The 23440-nt window shown below is 42.3% G+C and overlaps 1 protein-coding gene across 1 annotated transcript in view; it reads right to left on the bottom strand.

Moving 5' to 3' along the window:
• Positions 1-23440, bottom strand: part of LOC137532729 (uncharacterized) — an 82115-nt gene that overhangs the window by 22682 nt on the left and 35993 nt on the right. Inside the window, exon 2 of the mRNA XM_068253569.1 lies at positions 15131-15255. Within this exon, the coding sequence (XP_068109670.1) occupies positions 15131-15255 (125 nt within the window). The remainder of the gene's footprint in view (positions 1-15130; positions 15256-23440) is intronic.

Here is a 23440-nt window from a genome sequence, read left to right as displayed (position 1 = left end):
AGAGGTGGTTTGTATCTGGTAAGCCTCACAGTTTATGAGGTGGTGGGAGCACAGTATTGCACTGTTATTCATGGGCATGGAAGTTTTGGTGAAGCATGAGAGACATTTGAAATGTAGCAGTATTGCGCTATGTGAAGCTGTCTTTGCAGGTTGAATTCCTGGAAGTGCGCAGCGAATTGTTTTTACGCATAAGGATCAATGTATTTAGACGTGCTCACATGTATGATGTTTTAGCACTTGACAAAGGCAGTTTTTTGGCCAAAACATTGAGCATTTGTTGCTGAGGTACAACAATGAAAAGCTATAATTACATAAAATGAAGTGGAGACCCAGTGATTTTCTTCTCAGACACTGTACTCTGGCACCCTTCTAGATTCATGTGGGGACTGGTGTACTCCCTGGCATTTGATCAATCTCCATATTGAGCATCAAGACAGCCTCTTTCTTCTCTTCATATTCTACTAAGCCTACTTACAACTTGTCTGTGTTTAAGTAATATTTTTTCATTGTAAGGGTTAATAAACTCAGTGCTTTGTTATGCAAATTAGGCAGTCGAATGCAGTTGTGGTTCTCATGAAAAGTAAACAACTACCAAGGCACTTGTATCTGGGTGAACAAACAATCCTGATAACAGAGAGTGCCAAAAAGCTCAAAAGCTAATTATTTACTTATGTTAGCACACTGATATGGAAGATGTTCAGACTTTAAAGTTAAAATGTAACCCCTTCAACTTAAAATGAAAATGATAGGAAAATCCTAGGACACCACTTTACCTGTAGTGAAAAAAGTGTCCCAAATGGGTACTTTTTTTTTACAGTGCCTTTGAAAAGTATTCAACCCTCCTGACCCCCTTGGTTTTGTACCTATTTTGTTACATAACAATGTTTAATGTTGTTTAATCGTATCTTACGTGAGGAATCACGTGCACAAAATAGTGGTTGAGGTGACATGAGAAAAATATATTTAAAAAAAGATTTTTTTTTTTTAAAAATAAACTGAAAATTGGCATTTGCACATGTATTTACTCCTTTTGCCATGGAGACCCTAAAAAGCCCTGGTACAACAAATGACCTTCATAAGTCACAAGATTAGTGAAATGAAGTCCACCTTTGTGCAATAACTCACATGATTTGTCAGTATAAACACACCTTTTCAGAAAGGTCCAATAGGTTTCAACATCATTAAAAAGAGCCTGCTATGTCTGGCGCAAACCCAGCACATCCCATCATCCGTAAAATACCATCTCCTCAGTAAAACATATTGGTGGGAGCATCATGCTTTGGGCATGTTGTATATCAGCAGGGACAGGAAAACTGGTCCAAGTCAAGGAAAATATGGATGATGCTAAATAAAGACTAAAGACTGTGTCAGTCTACCAGTTATTTAAGACCAGGCCAGGGGCTCTTCTTCCAACAGTACAATGACTCGAAGCATACTGCTAAAGCAACACTTGAGTGATTTAAGGGGAGACATTTTAATTTGTTGGAATGGCTTAATCAAAGTCCAGAGCTCAATCCTATAGAAAATCTCTGGTTGAACTTGAAGATTGCTGTTCACAATAAACTAACATGGGGGAACTGGAGAAGTTTTGCCTTGAGGAATGGGAAAAAATCTCAGGGGCAAGATGTGGCAAGCTTGGAAACTTATCCAGACAACTTGCATCTGTAATTGCCACAACAGGTGGCTCAACAAAGTACTGACTGGGGGGGGGGGTGAATCATTATACACGCTGATGTTTTCAGTTATTTTGTCCTACAATAAGTCAAGAAGTACATTGTCAAAGTTGTAGGAAGGTTCTGTCAATAAAATGGTGATTAATTCTCAGACAATCCACTTTAATTTCAGTTTGTGAAGCTACAATGCTTTTAAATGCCAAGGTGTGTGTGCGTGTGTGTGTGTGTGTGTGTGGGGGGGGGGGGTTTAATACTTTAGCAAGGCACAGTAAGTAGAGGGAAGCCTCTGGGTGCCCCCATTCTTTTCTTCTCACTACTTCTCACTATTCTAATGCTGTGGCCCCCTGAGTTCGCCCGCACAGCTGCACAAAGCAGAATGTGCTTGTTTCTATTGCATGAGCCATCTTATTCCTGCACAGTGAAGACATGCTTGTTCACATACCGGAGTGTGGCCATGAACTTCTGAGGGTTCCATCGCTGTATTGGTGGTCGGGAAGAGGTTTCCCTCTACTAAGGTATGTATGTGATATTTTGACAAATGAATCTCAAAGGTTTGCTTTAAGTCCTTAGCTAGGCTGTCAGGTCATGCAGCAACACGTTTAATATAAGATTTTCAGCTGCAGAAGCTTTGTGTACTTCAGAAACAAACAACTGAACACTGCCTGCAAAGTTATCAGAAATTATATTTTCAATTGTGCATGGAGCTGGACTTTAAAGCGGTATTGTCATCATAAAAATCAAATTTCAACAGCAACTGGTCTGAGTGTATTAAGTGATAAAGATACTAATCCTGCATTCAAAACTTTGAAAACTTTCTGCTGTTATGGTTTGTAGTTATCACATACTTTAGGAGCACTGGCCCTAGTGCCAAAGAGTTGAATGTTGGGAGTTTTTTATCTATAATATATTCCTCCTCTTCCATTTATTTCCCTGCCTAGCTGCTTATCAGAAACACCTTCTGATTACTTGTGTTTAGGCTGAGGTGACTCAGTGATTGTATGTGTAAATAAAAAAAAGACAGTGCAGTTGTTAGTATACACCTCAGTGGGAGTGTCTGAAGACTCTGGGAGGAAGGCAAACAAGAGTCAGGGAGGATATGATGTCAGCATTAGCTTGGCAAGATGGCCACGGCCTAGAATAGGATTTTCTGCTGTTCCTTTATAAAATTCACAGGAATCATTACGTGGATAGCACAATACATCTGTTATTTAAGTAGAAGTACTATTTATCTACTTATATATGTGTTTTTTATTTCTAGGTTAGCATGGGTGTCGCTTGTTCTTTAAAGGCTCATTGCAGCAGCCATTGTTAAACATAGACTCAAGCCTTTACTTTTTTTAAATTCTGAATAGAACAAGGAAATGTTATTCTCTTTTTTCAGGTTATTGTTGTCCTTACTCCTTTTGAAGAGTTTATCCTTTACTTTATGTTCCAGTGCTTATATTTCCTAAGGAACAGGGGCATACACAGCGATGAAACCCAACTCCTCCCTACTATAGTCAAAATTTGGCTGGAGTTGGCTATATTTTGATCGATTTTCTGGCACAGCCACTTTGAATGTGCCTGTGATCTGTTGAACCTCACAAGCTCAAATTATACGCTTCCAATCAATTTCAGTTTATTAGACTCATAAAAAGAATATTTCAAATATTTTGCATACTTCTGTGAAGACCCAGCACATTGCTGCTGCAGGATACTGTTTATATGAAAACAGCTATTGACCTGTGAATCTAGGAAACCTCCTCTGACTTGGAGCCAATAGTAATGTGAACATTACTATTGGCTCCAATAACTGCGCAGGTGGGACCTAGAAGTTCCGTCTCCACCAGTGCCTATACACTGCAGGACTGGCAGCCAATTCAGGAGTGGAAAGCTGCCTTTCAAAGTAGCTGCCGGTGTCTCGCAACAAGAGCATACACCAGTACCAGGAAGTCGTACATTTAAAAAAGGCCCCATCCAAAAAAATGGCGCAGGAGATGCCAATAATGACATCTTGCTACTAAGGTTATTTAACATTTTAGAAATGTCCTAAAATGTTAAATAACCTTAGTAACTAGATGTCTTTACCGGCATCTAGCTTACATTACCTGGTCCCAGCAATCACTCCTTCACTTCCTTGTAAGTTTCCAGGAGTCCTGCAGCCAGCTTATCACCATGCAGGGACTCCTGCAGACTAGGAAGTGAAGGAGCGATCGCCGGGACCAGGTAATGTATCGCTGACTACCCTCACACTGAACTATCCCTCTACCTATGCCTAACCCTACCCCTTCCACCCCCGCTGCCTAACACTAGCCACTGTGCCCCCGCTGCCTAACACTAGCCCACTCTAGCCCCTGCTGCCTAACACTAGCCCACTCTAGCCCCTGCTGCCTAACACTAGCCCACTCTAGCCCCTGCTGCCTAACACTAGCCCACTCTAGCCCCTGCTGCCTAACACTAGCCCACTCTAGCCCCTGCTGCCTAACACTAGCCCACTCTACCCCCTGCTGCCTAACACTAGCCCACTCTAGCCCCTGCTGCCTAACACTAGCCCACTCTACCCCCTGCTGCCTAACACTAGCCCACTCTACCCCCTGCTGCCTATCACTAGTCCATTCTACCCCTGCCGCCTAGCACTAGCCCACTCTACCCCCACTGCCTAACACTAGCCCTCCTGTTGCCATAGCCAGCAATAGTACAAAACGCGATTAGCAGCAAGGAGGTTAAATTATGGTGCCCGATAAATAGTGGGTGCCTAGTGCCCGCTGTTTATCGGCCGCCATTTTTGCTTCCTTGCCGCTAATCGTGGCTTGTACTATTGCTGCCTATGGCGCCGACATTTTTATAGGCGCTTGTCAGACACACTGACTTTTTCTCCCTACTTTAGGGGGAGAAAAAGTGCATTTTATATTCTGAAAAATACGGTATTTGCTGCTACGATGACAGAGATTTATCACAGTCACAGAATCCTCAGCGCTACGATAGAATCAAAAGCAGATGCTTAGTAGGTACTTTTTTTTTTTATCATTGGTTGAACATACTAAGCACATGCCTTTGATTCTGTTGTGGTGGTGGTCACCATTTATGTGCTGTTGTGTTGTGAACACTAGGTGAATGCTGAGAGACCCACATCTAGAATATTGCCTTGAACCTAATGCTGAGGATTCTATGACATTGTTGGGACCCAAGTAGATGTGATAGCTTCATCAGCTGCTTGTCGATATTCTGTACTTCATGTTCTTTTAAGAATTAGAGAACTCTTGTATACCTTAGTTCAGAGACAGATCACTACTAGTGTGTTGTTTGTGTGCTTTGCCCTGACACTTTAAGCTATCTATTGGGCAAAAGTACAGAAAATTTGTTGGATAATTTATTTTTCTAAACTTTTTTGCTGTGTTGGATTATGAGACAATGACACCAAATACCAATACTAGCTGAATATATTGTTCCTTAGACAATTTTACAGAAAGTGAGCGGGACTGTGATTGAAACACACACACACTTGGGCTCTCAAGTCTCTACTTATCCTTTTCAATCGCCTTTATTCATAGAGATTTATTCTGTGTGACACAAGTAACCCAGTGACATAATGAAAGTTTTGGGGAGAGAAATTTCTAGCTTCAGTCCCAGTAGCTGGCATTATCATGCTAATGACGATCCGCCCTTTTGTCTGAAGCCATCTGCAGGGCTGAACAGAAAATGTCAATGGACACACGGGATACGAGCTGGAACAAATTCCCATGGATAAATCGAAATGCTAACCAGGCAAAAAGAAATGTATGCATGATGTAAAGTGTATAGACATTGTATATTAACATACACTTCTGATGAGACTGGAAACTGGTACACAAGAACCACTGGTGCGCAAAGGTAATACTGCACTCTATAGCCTCCAGCCACAGGGAGGAGATGAAATAATAAATAGCTGTTTGGGGTGAAGGAATTAGGAGTATGGAGCTATTTGATAGTGTCCCCTCCTCACGACTTCACTAAAGCTTCATTCATAGAGGGGCATAAAAGTTACTTTTGTAGCACAGCTTTCCGCAATGCAAATCAACACCTATGTGATGTTTACAGTGTGGCAGGTGCATTGAGGTACTATGGCGTGCAGCATCCTAACGCACTGCATGCACTGCATTACTGCAAAGCTTGCATGTTAACAGTTAGTGCCCTTTTCCACTAGCAAGTGTGATTATAAGCACATTCGCACTGCGACTGTGACCGCACAAGCTGCTTTTTACACTTGCCACAATTGCGTCGTGCAGCTGTCATGAATGAAACATGATTGTGCCAAGAATTGTGCAGCATCGTAACGCACTGCATGCACTGCATTACTGCAAAGCTTGCATGTTAACAGTTAGTGCCCTTTTCCACTAGCAAGTGTGATTATAAGCACATTCGCACTGCGACTGTGACCGCACAAGCTGCTTTTTACACTTGCCACAATGATTGTGCCAAGAATTGTGCAGGCCATCAATTCCATTTGGACAAACAACAAATCACGGTAGAGGAAAATGAGCACCGCAGTTAACATGTTATTGCGGTGCTCATTGCTATTGGCAAAATGGCTGCAATCTGCTTTTTGAAGCAGATCGCAGCTAGTGGAAAAGAGCCCTTACAGTGAAGCTCTTTATTGACTGTATGCAACACAACACACTGACAATGTACGTGACAGCAGTCCCATTGTGCATAGTCCTGCTGTCACAAGGAACACAATGCCCACTGTGACCCTAGCCTAACTGGAATATAAGTTTTGGGAGAAACAGATTGTTTAAAATGTAAGTGTCCTAATACTTAAAGTGTACTTGAGAGGGAAAAGAAGTGCCCCTATGGGGTACTTACATCAGGAGGTGGAAGCATTTGGTTCCTAAAGAGGCTACCCCCATGCTCCTCAGCAGATGCAATCCAGTGCTGGCACCCTGGAAAGTCCACTAGTGGCAGAGCCACTAGTGGCTTTCCACTCGGGCTCTGGCAGAAATAGTGGACTCGATCGGGCTCAGCTATTTCCACCAGAGACCAGGCAGGAGCCGCCAGTGCACCTGCGGGAAGCAGCAAATGCAAATGTTGTTTTTGCTTCTTTGAGACTGTCAGCACTGGTCGCTGGATCAAACCTATTTGACAGCAATTAGAGCAATTGTTGTCGCTATTATAGATATGGACCTTCCTTAAGGCCAGCTGAAGCATGGCTTTGCAAGAGTTGTATCAGGTGGGGGATGGGGGGGGGGGGGGTGGCTATGTATAAGCGATGTGGCAGTTTCTGGGATGCAATATAGAGTTGATTGCAGGAGTAGTTGGGATAGTACTAATCATGGATGAAGTGGAGGATTGGGCAGACTTTAAAGTTACTTGATCATGAAGTTGACCACTGAGTATTGGGGGTAGTCGTGGGGGGTTTTGAAACGGAGGATTAAACAGATAAGCTGAGGAAAGAGGTTGCTTGTGCTGTCTGTGTCCTCTCTGTTTGTGGTCTTCAGTGACCATGGACCTTCTAAGGTTTATTATGAACCCTCACACACAGGAAAATGTTGGACTTTCTTCACATATCCCTTTAAACAGCTCCTTGGTAGGGATACAGTAGATCTAAATAGGTAAGAGGAGCGCTCTATGGTGCATGAAATCCAATGTTTATTAAGGTAAAAAAGTTATGCACTTACATCAATGAAGTAAAAACTCACTTGTAACAGGTTTCCCGGAGGTGGACTCCTACTACCAGCATTGCGGTACGCCCTCTGTGACAGCATTATGGCTAGCAGCGGCAGCGTCTTGGCGTCCTGGACTTCTGGGTTTCCTGGACTTCTGGGTTTCCGGCAGTGTGTGCGTGTCCTACCTCCTTAATGCCTTCAATGTCATTACACGTTTCAGCACTCTGCTCCTTAATCAAGTGACGAAGGTGCAGAGTGCTGAAAAGCGTAATGACACTGGAGGTATGAAGGAGGTACACACTTATACTTTTGGAAACCACCATTGTCCAGAACACCAAGACAATGGCCACAGTGCAGTCACAGAGGAAGTACCACAATGCTGATAGAGAGAGTCCATCTCCAGGAAACCGGGTACATGCAAGTTTTCACTTCATTGAGGTAAGTGCATTACTTTTTTACCTGAATAAACATTGGATTTCATGCACCATAGAGCACTCCTCTCTCCAATTTAGATTTTAATATGAACTCTTGTGGTCTCAGAGAAAGCAAATGAGGGATAGCAATAAGAACTTGATGAAAGTCGTATTTCATCTACATTTAACACAAAAAGGGGGTTTATTTGTTGCTATCTCATTTTGTGATGGAGAAATTTGCAAACTTCTTTGCAGGACAAGGGCCCATATGCAATTCACCTTTTCTTCTGAGTTTTCTCCTAGGAGATATTTTTACACATTGTTTGTCATAAAATGCCTTCATACTGCCAGCAAAAAAGAAAATACTCTAATTTTGATAGTACTATTTCACCAATTTTTCATCACTTTTGCAATTGTAATAGGCTAAAAAGTTATTTAAAAGCAAAGATAAACATTACCTCCCAGGTGATAACACAGGAGAAAAAGTGAATTGCATATTGGCCAAGGAGTGAGAAAATGCCCTCAGATGAGGATGCAGACATAGATAAAAGTTTCTAACCAATGTCCATACTACAGTATTTCTTCCCTTTGAGTTGGCTTTGCAAGTGTCCAAGAGATTCAGTGGTTTATGTAAAATCTCTGTTATGAGATGAGAGAAGTGCTATGTTTGATCCTCTAAACAAATGAACTATACTATTGGGTCTGTTTTAAACTCAGACATTCTCACTGTATTTCAGATCTATTTTAAGACGTGTTGCTGTGATAAAACATAAACTGTCTGTTATATCTGTCTTGTTGTGTATTATCTTGAAATGTGGCCAGTGTTATCTATGGTACAGTGACTGTATCATTCATTGAGAAAACTAATATATGTCAGCAGGATATCATGCATGCAATATTTAAAGGAGAAGGCTAAACCAAATAAGAGTTTTTGAATCTAAGTTTTAGCACCTGCCTACAGTATCACTCACAACTCAAGCTGCCTGGCTGGGTGTTCACAGTTTATGCACAAACAGGAAGTGAAAACAGAAGCAGTAAAAAAGGGCGCATATGGCTAATGGACAAAAAGGGCGCACCCATAGGCTGCAATGCAAAATATCGACTATTGGCGCCAGAGAGGAAATTAGGGCACCTGAAAAATAGCAGTTGCAGGGATCGTGTTAACAAAAGTTTTCATTTACAGAATAAGGTTTATTACAAATATCGTTTACAAATTAGTTTTGACTTTCGGTTTTACTTATTTTATCATTTTTAAATTTCGCTTTCAGGAGTGTAACAAGTAAATTTTCATTTACACTTATTTTATCGTTTTAATATTCGTTTTCATATGTATAATGATTAAATGTTGTTTTCAAGCTTATTGTATTAGAAATACATCGCTTTTGGTAGTAACCTTGTTTTCAGAATTATAATGCATCGATTATAGTTTTCAGATTTATTATCTTACTAATATATCACTTTTAATATTACCATTATTTTTAATGTGTACGTGATTGTCAGGCTATTTTTTGTATTATAAATATATGACTTTTTCTATTTATAATATTTTTAATGTGTACATGATTTTAAGGTTATTTATTCTATTAAAAAAACATAATTTATTCTATTCAGGTTATTTGTTATATTGTAGTGAAGTATTTTACAGTATCAAATATATTATTGTTTATATGTGTGTAAGAGTGTTTGTGCAGTGGGGATGGTTAGGTTTAGGCATCACCAGGTGGGTGGTTATGGTTAGGCACCACCAGGGGGGTTTTAGGGTTAGGCACCTCCAGGGGGGTGGTTAGGGTAAGGCACCACCAGGGGGGTTTTAGGGTTAGGCAACACCAGGGGGGTAGTTAGGGTTAGGCACCACCAGGGGGGGTTTATTTTAGGGTTAGGCACCACCAGGGGGGTCTAGGGGTTAGGGATAGGTACAGGGAGGGTTCTGTATGAGAGTAGGGTTAGGTATAGTTACAGTTCAATATATGTAATATATACAATTTATTAAATGAAGCATATTTCCACCAAGGGGGGAGGAAGGGGGGTCTAGGGGTTAGAGATGGGGATAGGGAGAGATCTGTGTAAGAGTACAGTTAGGTATAGTTGCAGTAAAATACTATCTACAGTTGTATTACTTTTTTAATACAAGTGTAAATATTGTTTTTTGTTATAGATGGCATTTTGCCGTTTCAGTTAGGTTAATTCAACAAGTGTAAATATTGTTTTTTTCGTTATAGATGGTATTTTGCTGTTTCATTTCCGTTAATTCAACATATTTAGCACTTGATTTTTGTTTATAAGCTATAAAGAAAAATATTGCTTTAGATAAAAACGTATAATTTCGTCTATATCCCACGCCCTTTTTTCCAGACGCCGTTTTTGCATGTACGCGTCAATACATCAAAGGAATTTTTATGCACATGGCACCTGAATGGTACTTTTATCCAAAATAATGTGTTTTAGTAACTCCGACCACAACTTTTTCATAGTGCCTAATTTACAAATGTTCTGGGCTAAGGAACAGGGGAGAATATAAATTATTCGGCAAACCTGGCCTAGATCTATAAAAGCTTATTTACTAACATTTCAGAAGCTCTCGCTGTGGTCTGATAGTCTGAAGACATAGACAAAGTTTTTAAGGTAATACCTTTATTGGCTAAATGTACAAGATTTATTTGCAAGCTTTCAAACCTGCATAATGTGTTGGTGCTATATAAATCCAATAAATAATAATAATATTAAGTTTAAGTTATTTCTACAGGCATGATACAGAACTGGATCAGAACCGTACACTTGTACAGTTGGACATTAAAGGTATTACCTAAACAACTTTTGTTATTATGTCTGGATTCTCTCCATGACTCCGGACCTGTGATCTGATCAGAATTCTTACCGTTTAAACATCTTTTTCTCTCCCTCTCTAAATCCCTCTCTCTGTCAGCTCTCTTTTTCTCTATGTCACCTTTTTCTCTTTCTTCTACCTTTCTCTATCCCTATTCTACCTCTCTTCCACCACCTCCTTCTCTATATCCATGCTACCTCTTTCTCTATTCCCATGAGACCTCCCTTTTTCTCTCTTTTCCTACCACCTCTTACTATTCCCATTCCTTCTTTTATGTATACTAGCCGACCCGCGGCATAGCATACGCTGCATAAGAGGGTAGAGGGCAGGAAGGGGGTATTGGGCACAGCAGCGGGGAGGGGGATTGGACCCCCCATCAACTGGGTCCCCCATGTGTGCTCTACCTCCAGCTTAAGCTCAGCAGGAACCCCCCCCCCCTCACCTTGGTCCCCCATGTGCACTCCCCCTCCTGCTTAAGCACAGTAGAAGCCGCCACTATTAGTAAGAGGCAGCAGGCGGGGATGACTCACCTCTTCCGTGTTCCATCGTGCGTTCCACTGTCGTCACTTCCTGCAATGCCGCACACTGTATTGGTGTAATTTGCCTTTTTAAAACAGAAGGAAATCTGCAATAATTCAGCTATAAGTGAACATTTGTGGTTACCCACAATGCACTGCTACTAAATATGCAAATTACCCCTTTTCCCCCTTGGTAAGCCAAATAAGCATCCAGAGCCGCTGGTGTATAGCAAGCATATAGCTTTAAATTTTACACAGTCATATCAAACCCACATGTAGACAGCCTGTTTCAGACTTTTGGTCCTCATCAGTACATGGCAGGGATTGATACGGCTGTATGAGATTGGGCTTGGACCAGTACAACAGAGTAACCAAGAAGCTCAGGGTGACCCAAACCACTCGGAATGTATAGGGGGATAAAAGGGACCAAAAAGACCTCTGTGAGAAAACGCGGAAAAGCCGCCGCCAATACTCAAGGTGCTCAAATACTTTCCTCAAAGTATTACTGTTGCACCAAAACACTCTCACATCTCAGGTGTCCAGAGGTTAGAAGATATATCTGATTATCGGTGATACTGCAGATCATCAATAATCGGGTATATTCTGCATTCTCGGTGATACTGCAGATCACCGGTAATCAGACCCTCTCTGTGTTACACCGATCGTTACAACCTCCTACTAAAAAAAGAAACGCTTGGTGTAATTTGCATTCCTAAAGCAGAAGGCAATATGCAATAATTCAGCTATAAGTGAACATTTCTGGTTACCCACAATGCACTACTACTAAATATGCAAATAATTCCTTTTCACCCTTAGTAAGCCAAGCAAGCATCCAGAACCACTGGTGTATAGCAAGCCTATAGCTTTACATTTTACACAGCCATATCAAACCCACATGTGACAGCATGTTTCAGACTTTTGGTCCTCATCTGTACATGGCAAGGATTAATATGGCTGTATGAGATAGGGCTTGGACCAGTACAACAGAGTAACCAAGCAGCTCAGGGTGACCCAAACCACTCGGAATGTATAGATGGATAAAAGGGACCAAAAAGACCTTCTACTAAAAAAATCAAAGCTTGGTGTAATTTGCCTTCTTAAAACAGAAGAAAACCTGCAATAATTCAGCTATAAGTGAACATTTGTGATTACCCACAATACACCGCTACTAAATATGCAAATTATTCCTTTTCACCCTTGGTAAGTCAAGCAAGCCTATAGCTTTAAGTTTTACACAGTCATATCAAACCCACATGTGACAGCCTATTTCAGACGTTTGGTCCTCATCAGTACATAGCAGGGATTGATAAGGCTGTATGAGATAGGGCTTGGACCAGTACAACAGAGTAACCAAGCAGAAGAAAATCTGCAATAATTCAGCTATAAGTGAACATTTGTGGTTACCCCCAATGCATTGCTACTGAATATGCAAATTGTCCCTCTTTGCCCTTGGTTTGATATGACACTACTTCTTCTTCTTGCTTGGACCAGCCCCTTCTTCTTGCTTGGACCGGCCCTGGGGGCAGGGCGCTACTTCTTCTTCTTGCTTGAAGGTTGAGGCACTTACTCTATTATATATATAGATTACCTTTCTCTATTCCCATCAGTTTCCAACTGCTGTCTCCCTCTGCATCGCCATATCACCTTTATATTTTCCTGCTACCTCTCTCTCTCTCTCTTTCTATCTACCCACTTTCTATCCACTATCTAATCAACATGTGAGGCATGTCACCTGGCACAAATTAGAACTCAACATTTTACATGAATGATTCAATACCAAAAATGACTGATTAACTCAAGCGACTGCAAACTGCATAATTCAATATTCAGAACACTGCTAGGCAAATCTTTGCTCATCCAGCAGTTCGAGAAAAACCTTGTTTGGACTCTATTTTTGTTTTCTCTTCAAATTTTTTCCATCTGATTCAGTTAGTATTTTTGATGTTGTTAGAAAGCTAAATTACATTTTGAAGACATAACAACAAAAGTTGTTTAGGTTATACCTTTAATGACTAACTGTACAATATTATTTTGCAAGCTTTCGAAACTTTAAGTTTCTTCTTCAGGCATGTTTTTAGAGCTGGATCAGAACCACCTAAATAACTTTTGTTGTTATGTCTTCGGTTTCTCTCCATGACTATTACCAGACCAAACGCAACTAAATTACATTTAGCTTTGCTTTTTGATAGAGGGCTTTTTGGTCTCTTTTAGGCCTTTATACCTTCCAGGTGGTTCTGGGTCTCCATGAGCTGTGTGGGTATTCCTCAGTACTGGTCCAAGCCCTTTCCCATACAGCCATATCAATCCATAACTTGCACTGATCAGGGCCAAGAATTCCCAAACAGGTTGTATGTACGGTATGTTGGATTGATGTGGCTCTGTAAAATGTATAGCTACAGCCTCAATATACGCCAGTGGTTCAGGATGTGCAGCCTTGCTTTCAGGGTCAGAAAGAGATGATTTGCATATTCAGGAGTGATGCATCATAGTTGCTCGCTTAAAGCTGAATTATTGCAAATACCTTCTGTTTTAAGAAGGGATAATAACATTTAGCTTTTCTTTTTAATATAGGGCTCCTTGGTCTCTTTTAGTCCTTTATACCTTCCAGGTGGTTCTGGGTCACCATGAGCTGTCTGTGTATTCCTTGATGTTTTTGGGTGATTTTTAACACCACAAATGAGGGCAGGTAACTTGAGCACTAAACTTATCACCCATCACAGAATAGTACTGTTTGCACCACTTGGAATTTCAATGGGCCCTGTCACTTCTACCTCTTTCTCTCATTTACCTCCCTGTTATCCTGTGTGTTGCTTTCTTTCTTTCTTCTGCTTCTCTCACTAATCTTCAAAAACCTATAGCCCCCTATCTTCAAATGCCTCCAAACTTCCATGATGCTGCACATTTTTGTTAAATGCAGGCCAAGTTTGCAGCATGACTTAATATCCAATGCTATCTCTAGTCAGAGAAAGATTTAGAAAATCAGGTTTACATTGTAATGCTTGCATATGATAAAGTAGACTTACACATAGTTATTGATTCATTTGCATACATATGGATGTGTAAAGTCCATCTCCAGACACATATCTAAAAATGTATATATAATCTAAAAGTCTATTAATCATAATAATCCAATTTGCTTTTTGTGTGAAGTGAATCTTTTGTAGCTGAAAATCCTGTCTTGAAGTACAGGCAATCATTTTCTGACTGTGTGGGGGAAGGCACAGACTGAATTTTGCTGAGAACACTGCAGCCTACAGCAATGGCAGTCAGCTGTACAGGAAATTGATAGTTTTTTGTGATTTAATTGACTCCAAGATGCTTCTATACAGACAAAAACAAGCTTTGCCATTCAAGTGTACCTGAGATGGGGACCATGGGCATAACAATAGGGGATGCAGCCCATGCCCGCTCGTGGACGTTTTGGAGGGCTGGAGGGGTCGCAGCATGAGGGGAAAGCTATGGCCACATTCGGCAGGGAGAGGGGACGTTCCCACCCCCCCTCACCTCGGGCTTTCCCCTCTGCGCTCCCCTCCAGCTTCAATAGCTATATAAGTGCAGCGGAGCGGCAGGCAGCGGCAGGCAAACATACCTTTCGTGCGTTCCAGCGCGGACACTTCTCGCTCTAGTGACTGACGCGACTTACCTGGTGATGGGAGCGAGACAGATGAGCGCTAACAGCTAGACTTTGCCTGCGCCGGCTGGCCCTGACTGCATGTTGGCCCTGGACCAGAGAACTTTCCAGGGCCAATTGCAGAGAAACGAGGAGGCAGAGGAGGACAGGGTGGCAGCGAAAAGCCGGGGGGGGGGGGGGGGGGTCTAGAGGAAGCCCGAGGTATGTATATTTTATATGTAAGTCCCCATCTTAGGTTTACTTTAACTGCCTACACATAACAAGGAACTCACTGTGTCGGAAGAGGCACTTTAATAACTAATATCTGAATGATTCCCACTGTATGCACTTGTTCTAATGTTTTATGAAAAGCAGCACTCTGGAGCTATATTTGTATGCTTCAACATTATACCATTCATCTTATGTGCACAAAATATATTAAACATTTTTAAAGGAGGCAGCATTATTTACCTGTAGGTTGCCACTTCCAAGCTGAGAGACATCTTAAGGTGCATGAGATGCTGTCTGTCCTCCAAAACCCGTGTAATCTCACCTCTCAGTTCTTGCTTCTCCTTTTCCAAGGCCTCAATTGCCACCTAAAAAATAATAATAAAATCTGTTGCCAAAGTCGGTAAATATATAGACTGTACACCACTTGTGCAATCAGCCTAAGATCGAATGTGAGTAACAAAGACTGAGTGTAATACTCCATCCAAACCTGCGGAGAACAAAAAGTTCAAAGCAAAATAAACATGATGAATGTACCTACGCATACTGATTTTAAGGCCCAAACCTACCACTCAGTTTTCCCAACGATTTTTCAGATGACCAGCGATTCTTTGAGTGACATGCTCCATCGTGTAATGTGGCGTGACGTCGCAAGCAGGATGAGGAGACACCGAACACTCATTGTTAAGGGGACGTTGCTGGACCCGTCGGGTGGTGAGCACTCCGCTTAAAGGAAAAATCAGAGGAAAATAAAAAAACAAGATCTACTTACCTGGGGCTTCCTCCAGCCCCTTACAGCCAATCTGTCCCTCGCCACAGCCGAGGCGTAGCTAGGTTTTTACAGTTTACAGTTTTTTGCGCCACCTGAGAACTCCTGTGGCGCACATGTAGCCTATTGCGGGTGGGTCCATTTTGTTGCCAAAACTATTAGCAATAAGTGGCTACTGAACTAACTCAATAATAAACCTGTGGGGCCAAATTACATATGTGGACTAGTGCAGAGTGCTCCAGGCCACATGAGCGCGATTGGGAGCTGCACGGCCGTGCGCTTGCGCAGGTGCAAAAGATGCCGACCTGGTGAGGTTGGCATCTGCAACGGAGGGGACCCTGAAGTTTCAGCAAGGGAAAGATTGGCTGCCAGGGGCTGGAGGAAGAACCAGGTAAGTAAATGCCTGTGCAGTACAGTACGGATGACGTCAGCGCAACCACGTGAGCCGCACACTGGAGCGCAGAAGAAGCTCACCTGGAAGCGAGGTCGGCATCTGCACGGGAGGAGACTGGGAATCACCGGAGCTGTGTCGAGGGCACAGGACAGCTGCCAGGGGCTTGAGGAAGCCCCAGGTAAGTGGATTTTTGTTTTTAAGTTACCTTGGAAGAATCCTTTAAGTGTAAGGGTACTGCTTTCAGAAGAGAAGAAGAAAAATAAGAAAGAAGAAAATGAAAGTGCCATTGGTGATTGACCTTTAATAATACTGTCTGGTTGTTGTGCCCTGTTCTGCCTTTGTAACTCAGATACTGCAGTATATCAGCACAACAGTCAGGCAAGTGGCATTTTAAAAGGTAATAATAATATCAGTTCTCACATTTGGCCACAGAAGAGTGGTCATATGACCATTACTATTTCCTTATTTGGTCATCTTCCTGGCAACACATCTAATACTACTAAAATGCACTTCTGCACTAAACTATAAAAAGGAGCATGACCCAGACTGCTAGGGTGCCAGATCCTACCTGGCTGTCTGGATACAGCCAAGCACAGAATCAGCAATCATATGACTGTAAAAACTTTGGCCAGCAAAAGGCAGGCAAATTGGGCAACTCTCAAAACTTTAAATAAAGGCATATTGTTTCTACGGGTGTCAATAAAAATTTACCAGAGGTTATAACCTTTCCTCAATGAATCCCAAACAGAAAAGAAGACTTATCAGTTAGAATTCCACATTAATCGAGGAAGTCAATTTTACAAATTATGCAATAAACTCTTTATAGAGCCTTTGAGGCTGTAAAGGCTACAATGTAAATAAAATGGAATACACAATAAAATTGATTCCACAGTAAACTTTAGATTAGAGCACAGTGTCTTCATACAGTAAGACAAACCCCTTTTAAGAAAAGGCTGCAGTATTGGCTTCACATCCACTAGTCATGTGCAAGCTGCTAGCTTGCATTTCTTTCTCTTTGCCTGCCTAATAAGGTTAAATAGCCCAAATCAACTTAAGAGCACTGTAAAATCCAGCCATATGCCAGACTGATCTATAATACAGGACAAAAGACATCTGCTTCCTCTTCTGACCAATCAAATTAGCACATAACACCAAACTGGTAACTAATAGAGCATAGGCTTTGTAAGCCAAGCGTGCCACACATGCTTTCACCATAGCGTTAAAGCAGAAACCAGGGCTGGCCTTCGTTTCACAATGCCCGAAGCAAAATTAGTCGCTCCCTTTTCTGCTGATGACAGCTGCCCAGTCATTGGAGAACTACAAGGAATAGCAGTAGTCATCTGATTGCTGCTGTTTTCCCTTTTCTAAACATTTAAAACTTGTGTCAGTAGTGGTAGGTTGTTATGTAATAATATTTGAGATCGGACAGGGGCTTTAACCTTTTTGCTACTAACCTAAAAGTTCACCCTCTCTATCCCAAACCAGGCATTTCCTGAATACGTGGGACCTGTAGAAATAAAGGTATGTTTGATTTTGTACATTACCCTCTTGAGGACTGCGTATTAACCCCCCTAGTGACCAGGCCATTTTTACAAAATAGGCCACTGCAGCTTTAAGGGCTCACTGCAGGGCTGTACAACTCAGCACATAAGTAAATCCCCCCCCCCCTTTTCTGCCCACCAACAGAGCTTTCTGATGGTGGGCTGTGATAGCTCCCCCAATGCTTATTTATTTTGTTACAAATATTTATTTTTACAATAAATTTTTGTATTTTTTAATAATTTTTTTTATCCCAAACCCGCCAGCCAATCAGCGCGATCGGCATAGGCTTCAGCCTATGACAGCGGATCGCTTCCCTACCTCCGGAGGGGATAGCCGTGTCACACAGCTGTCCCCAGTACAGCACAGCCGTAGATCGCATCACTGTACACAATAAATAGACGGCAATTTCGCTATCTAACAGTCTCCTAGCGGTGATCGACATCAGGAGGATCCAATCCGGATGGTGGAATTTGAAAAAAACGTTAAAGGCTGGTCTAATATATGGTCAGCAATGTTGTCTGGTGAGCGTGTATTTCACTCACAGGGTCTACTGTTTGATGTGTGGAGACATCTGTTTATATCTGGTTTACACTATGGTTTCTCCCTTTCTTTGTCTCTGAGTAATTCTAGTGTGAAGCAAGACACAGTGTGAAGCAAGACTGCCACTTGAATACTTTGCGTTTGAGCGTGTAATGCTGATCTGTAATTCAATCAGCCAACAAATCTGGTGAGAGTGTACTATACTACTACCTTTGTGTTGAAGCTTTTGATGGAACTGGTCACAGGATATGTTTGAGGACTAGTTTGACTTGATGTTATGAACATTGTGAGTGCTGCATAAGCTCTAATTTACTATCATTACACGGTGGTGATACCCCCCCATTCTTGCAGCAATCCAGAATAGAACACTGCCATTGCTTGGAGAATTCCGCGCCTGCGCAGTTTGACCCCAAGCCAGAGGACATTCCAGGGCCAATTGCGGGCCGAATGGGGAGCCAGAAGAGGACAGAGTGGGAGCGATCAGGCTGGAGGGGGATGGAGGAAACCCCAGGTATGTATGTCTTTATGCTGTGGCCCTATCTCAGATTCCATTTAAAGAAGCATTGGGCACCCTTGCTGACCTGCTTCTGAAAATGCAAATTGCTTGGCACTAGTGGTACACCTTATAATATTTTGTATGCCAATCAAGCAGGCAGATCAAAAATGTCAGAGGAAATACATAACACATTAATGTCAGACGTGTTCTAAACATGGGTGTAACAATCACCCCTGCCATCACAGGGGGGCCCAGAGGCTTTGGAGGCCCCTCCTATTTACTCTCTCCAACCGCAAGTGCAGCCAATTAGCAAAAAAACCTCTTTGTTCTCCAGGGTGGTTCTAGACTTTTTGCTGCCTGAGGCAAACTGAGGATGTGCCCCCCCCCCCCCTCCTGATTTGGAATGATCGCACAGCACCCAAAAATTTACTCTGCTTCATTTAATGTTCTTACATGACACGCTGCAGCTCAACACAATAGCGCACTGGCTGGCTGTGACAAACAAACTGCTCACTCTCAGCCACTCCATTCCTCCTCAGTCAGGACAGCACTGCCACCTCCTCCATTCTGCTGTGCAAGTCAAATGAAACACTGCTGGTCTCCTGCCTCCCCCTTCTCACTCACTGTCAGACTCCGAACAGAGCACAACAAGCTGCTTTTCCCCAATGATGACCTGTACACCTCGCTCTCCTCTCGCTTCTCCTCCTACTCTGTCTGCATTCTGTTGGTGTTAACACAGTACAAACATGCTACCCCTGCAATCTCTGCACCTGATGCAAATGTTTCACTTTGCTTCATGAGAGAACCAGCCCTGCTCTTCGATCACAAAAAGCATGTGCAAGAGTGTGTGTAATTGTTTCCTGCTTCCAGACACTGCTTCACAGCAGAACATTCCCTGCTGCCATTCGCTGGCTCCCGATCACAAGACCCGCATGGGGTTCCAGGACCAAGGGGGCCCCATGCTATCATTTTTGCAGGGGGGGGGGCTATTGGTTCTAAATATGTGTTTTGGAAAAATTGGGAAGATCAGCACTGCATCTAAGTACGAGCATCAGAGGGACTTTAACATGACAGCCTCCATATTGCTTTTAGGATGAGTGTACCCTACAGCAGAGGTTCTCAACGTGTGGTTCGCGTACCCCAGGGGGTACTTCTGAGGATTCTAGGGGGTACTCGGGCATGATATACTTAACCAAGAATAATCAATTTAGAGTTTTAGAAAATTATACATCTTATTTAAACAACACCAAATAAGTATTTTAGTTAATTAAAAGCAATAGTAAATGCTTGGAATTAGTTTCAAACCAATTATCGTGTACTATGATTAAATATATATTTGTCAAGGGGTACTTGTGATAATGTTTACTTTGCTAGGGGGTACTTGGTAAGTACAGGGTTTTAAAAGGGGTACATGCCAATAAAATGTTGAGAAACACTGCCCTACAGTAACACATTATTTTCTGGGCAGTTTCATGCAAGATCAAATGTGCAGTAAAAGTACCTTTTAGCTTTAAGCTACGTTTCCACTGTAGCCAATTCACAGCTTCCGCGGCATGCAAATTTTGATGCGTAACTGTTTGAAACTATTAGGCTACTTCTGTTTCACATCAAGGAACATTTTTTCAGACATCGCATAGCTGTGCATTGGCATGGCTCTGGAACTTGGCACACATTTATAGTAAACTCCAAGGGACCAAGAAAAGTAATTTACTATATCAGAAGTTGACTATATCATACATTGTTTATTTATACGGAAACATTTTCTGGGACCTGAGGACTAAGTTTACTATATTCAGAGGTATCCAATATAAGAGTTTATTATAACAAGATTCTACTGTAAATTGCATAAGACTATGCAAGAGTTGTCTTATAGCTGCTATATGTTTGCAGCTTACAGTATCTGTTTTGTGGCTATATATTACTGTTGCATATACTAACCTGTATTTTCATGTCTGCAGAGCAGGATATTATAGTTTATATTATCTCTGTTCATTACCCTTACTGGCATGTAAAAAGTATTTTTCTCTCAATATACTGGACATTCCCCAGGCTATATTGTCATGCTCTGTCTATATTGTTGTTGGTCTCTGGTCTATAGCAGCTATCTGTCTTGTAGGCCAATTATAGTTCTGCCAAGGCCCATGACTGAGCATTGTGAGCCCATCTAAGATGATCTAAGACCATTCATGTAATTGGCCCATAATGTGACTCAGTTCCCTGGATAATACTATACAAGCTTCCTTTCCCAGACACATCTGTTGTTACTGTAGCATATGGAACTCATATTGATTTCATGGTAGCTGCTGAATCCCAGACAAGATGATAGCGTTAACCCCTTCAGCCTGGACAAGGGCTGTGCAAAATCTTCCTATCAAGTTACTAATCCTAACATTTATATTGTGCTTTTCTCCTGTTGGACTCAAAGCTCTCAAGCGCTGCAGCCACTAAGGGCGTGCTCAAGGGTCCAACCTTTGGTGTTAGGAAGTCTTGCCCGAGGACTCCTTACTGAATAGGTACTCATATAGGTTAAGAAAGAACTCTGGTTACCAGATTTGGCACTAAACACAAATAATATTTACAGTTTACATCATTTAATTTGTCCTTCCAAAAAGTATCAGTTACAGAAAATTCTAAAACCCTCTAAGCATACATGGCTCAATATTTTTTACCTTGATTGTATTCACTAGTAATCAAAATCGATAAATAAACATCAAATCATTTTCAGTTAGTTCAGAGTCCCCAACTGTCCCTCTTTTGGAACCCAGTCCCTCTGTCCCCTATTCTTCCTCATTTGTCCCTTTTTCAAGACCTACTGTATATATATATATATATATATATATATATATATATATATATATATATATATATATATATATATATATATATATATATATATATATATATATATATATATATATATATATGTAACGACTGGTGTCAGCACGCTGAGAGAATCCGATTATTGGTGATCTGCAGTATCACCAAGAATGCAGATATATACCTGATTATTGATGATCTGCAGAATCACCGATAATACAGATATATTGCTAACCTCTGGATACCTATAGGTATGTGAGTGTTTGGTGTAACAGTAATACTTTGAGTAACGCACCTGCTGAGCAGGTGATAATTGACAGTAAAGAGACACTGCTCTGAGAGCACAGGAACCTTCCAGCAGCCTGAGGCTCCTCAAGGGGAGGAGTCAGGCTGAGGATAGGGAAGGCCAGAGAGTGAGTGACACCTGACGGTGTATGTCACTATCTGGTCTGGAGACTATCTCTTAACAGGAGAGATAGCTCTCAAGGTCGGCCTCGCCTGGTCGGCAACACACTGACAGATAAAGTACAAAGACAGAAGGCTGATTCGGTATCCAAGGCAAGCAGGGTCTGGCAACGGAATATCAGATATGCGAGGTACCGAATCAGAAGACAGAGGGGTAGTCGGAAAAGCTATAAGTCATAACATGTAACAAACAATGCCTATTCTGGGTGCGAGGTCCTTAGTCTCAGCACCCCGGAACTAGTCTGGAGTATACACAGATGATAATACAGTTCCCTAGACTGGGTGCGAGGTCCGTGGTCTCAGCACCCTGGAACTAGTCTGAATATAACACAGATGGTAACACAGTTCCCTAAGCTGGGTGTGAGGTCCTTGATCTCTACACCCTGGAATTAGCTTAAAGTATAACACAGATGATAACACAGTTCCCTAAGCTGGGTGTGAGGTCCTTGGTCTCTACACCCTGGAACTAGCTTAAGCATAAACAGAATACAATTCAAATAATCTGGCTAAGTGTGAATTTCCAGGTCCACCTGGTTCAAACACACTGAAGGATCTGACTGAGGTCTGAGTGCTTCCACATAGTGATCGCAACGGCAGACAACTTGCAAGTGACCAGCAGAAACTATATATGGAGTAGTGCTCTCCAGCACCTACCCTTGCTCAACCAATAGTATCTTGCTCTGGAGTCAGATGATCGGCGTGGTCAGCTGACACTTCCTGCTTAGTATAAGAATTCTGCCTCTCAGTGCGCGCACGTGTATTCCTAAGCCAATGTGCACTAACAGACTCAGCCACACCAGACACACGCTGCTGCGTGCAAACCGCCGCGCTGGACGCGGAACCAGCCGCCTTACTGTTGTTGCATGCGGTGGCTTTTCCGCGCTCTGCCCTGCCACCAGACACACGCTTCCGCGTGCAAAGCGCCGCACTGGACGCGGAATCAGCCGCCTCCTCAGTAGCACATGCGGCGGCTTTTCCGCGATCTCTCACAGTACCCCCCCGAGGAGTGGACTCCGGACATCTCCTGCCCGGCTTCTCAGGATGCAAGGTATGAAACTCCCTTTTCAACTCCTCTGCATGCATGCGACCTTCTGGCACCCAAGTTCTCTCCTCAATGCCATACCCTCTCCAATGCACTAAATACTGCACAGAGTTCTGCACAAGTCGGGAGTCAAGAATCTTCTCAATCTCATATTCAGGTTGGTCATCAATCAACACGGGGGGGGGGAGGGGGGAGCGGAATCCACGTGCACTGCCGGCTTGAGCAAGGACACATGGAATGATCTCACCCCTCGCATGCTGGTGGGGAGATCAATGGCATAAGTGACATGATTGATTTTCCTGATCACAGGAAACGGACCGACAAATCTGGGACCTAACTTGGGAGACAGTTGCTTCAGAGCCAAATGTCGTGTGGACACCCAGAGCAAGTCACCTGGAAGGAATTCCCACTCTATGGAACGTCTTTTATCAGCCTGCTTCTTCTGACTCTGAAAAGCCCTCCTCAAGTTTCTTTCTACCATTCCCCAC

This window comes from Hyperolius riggenbachi, chromosome 9, assembly GCF_040937935.1.
Source record: "Hyperolius riggenbachi isolate aHypRig1 chromosome 9, aHypRig1.pri, whole genome shotgun sequence".
NCBI lineage: Eukaryota > Metazoa > Chordata > Amphibia > Anura > Hyperoliidae > Hyperolius > Hyperolius riggenbachi.
Note: the sequence above shows the minus strand (reverse complement) of the source record. Positions and strands in the feature narration are given on the sequence as shown.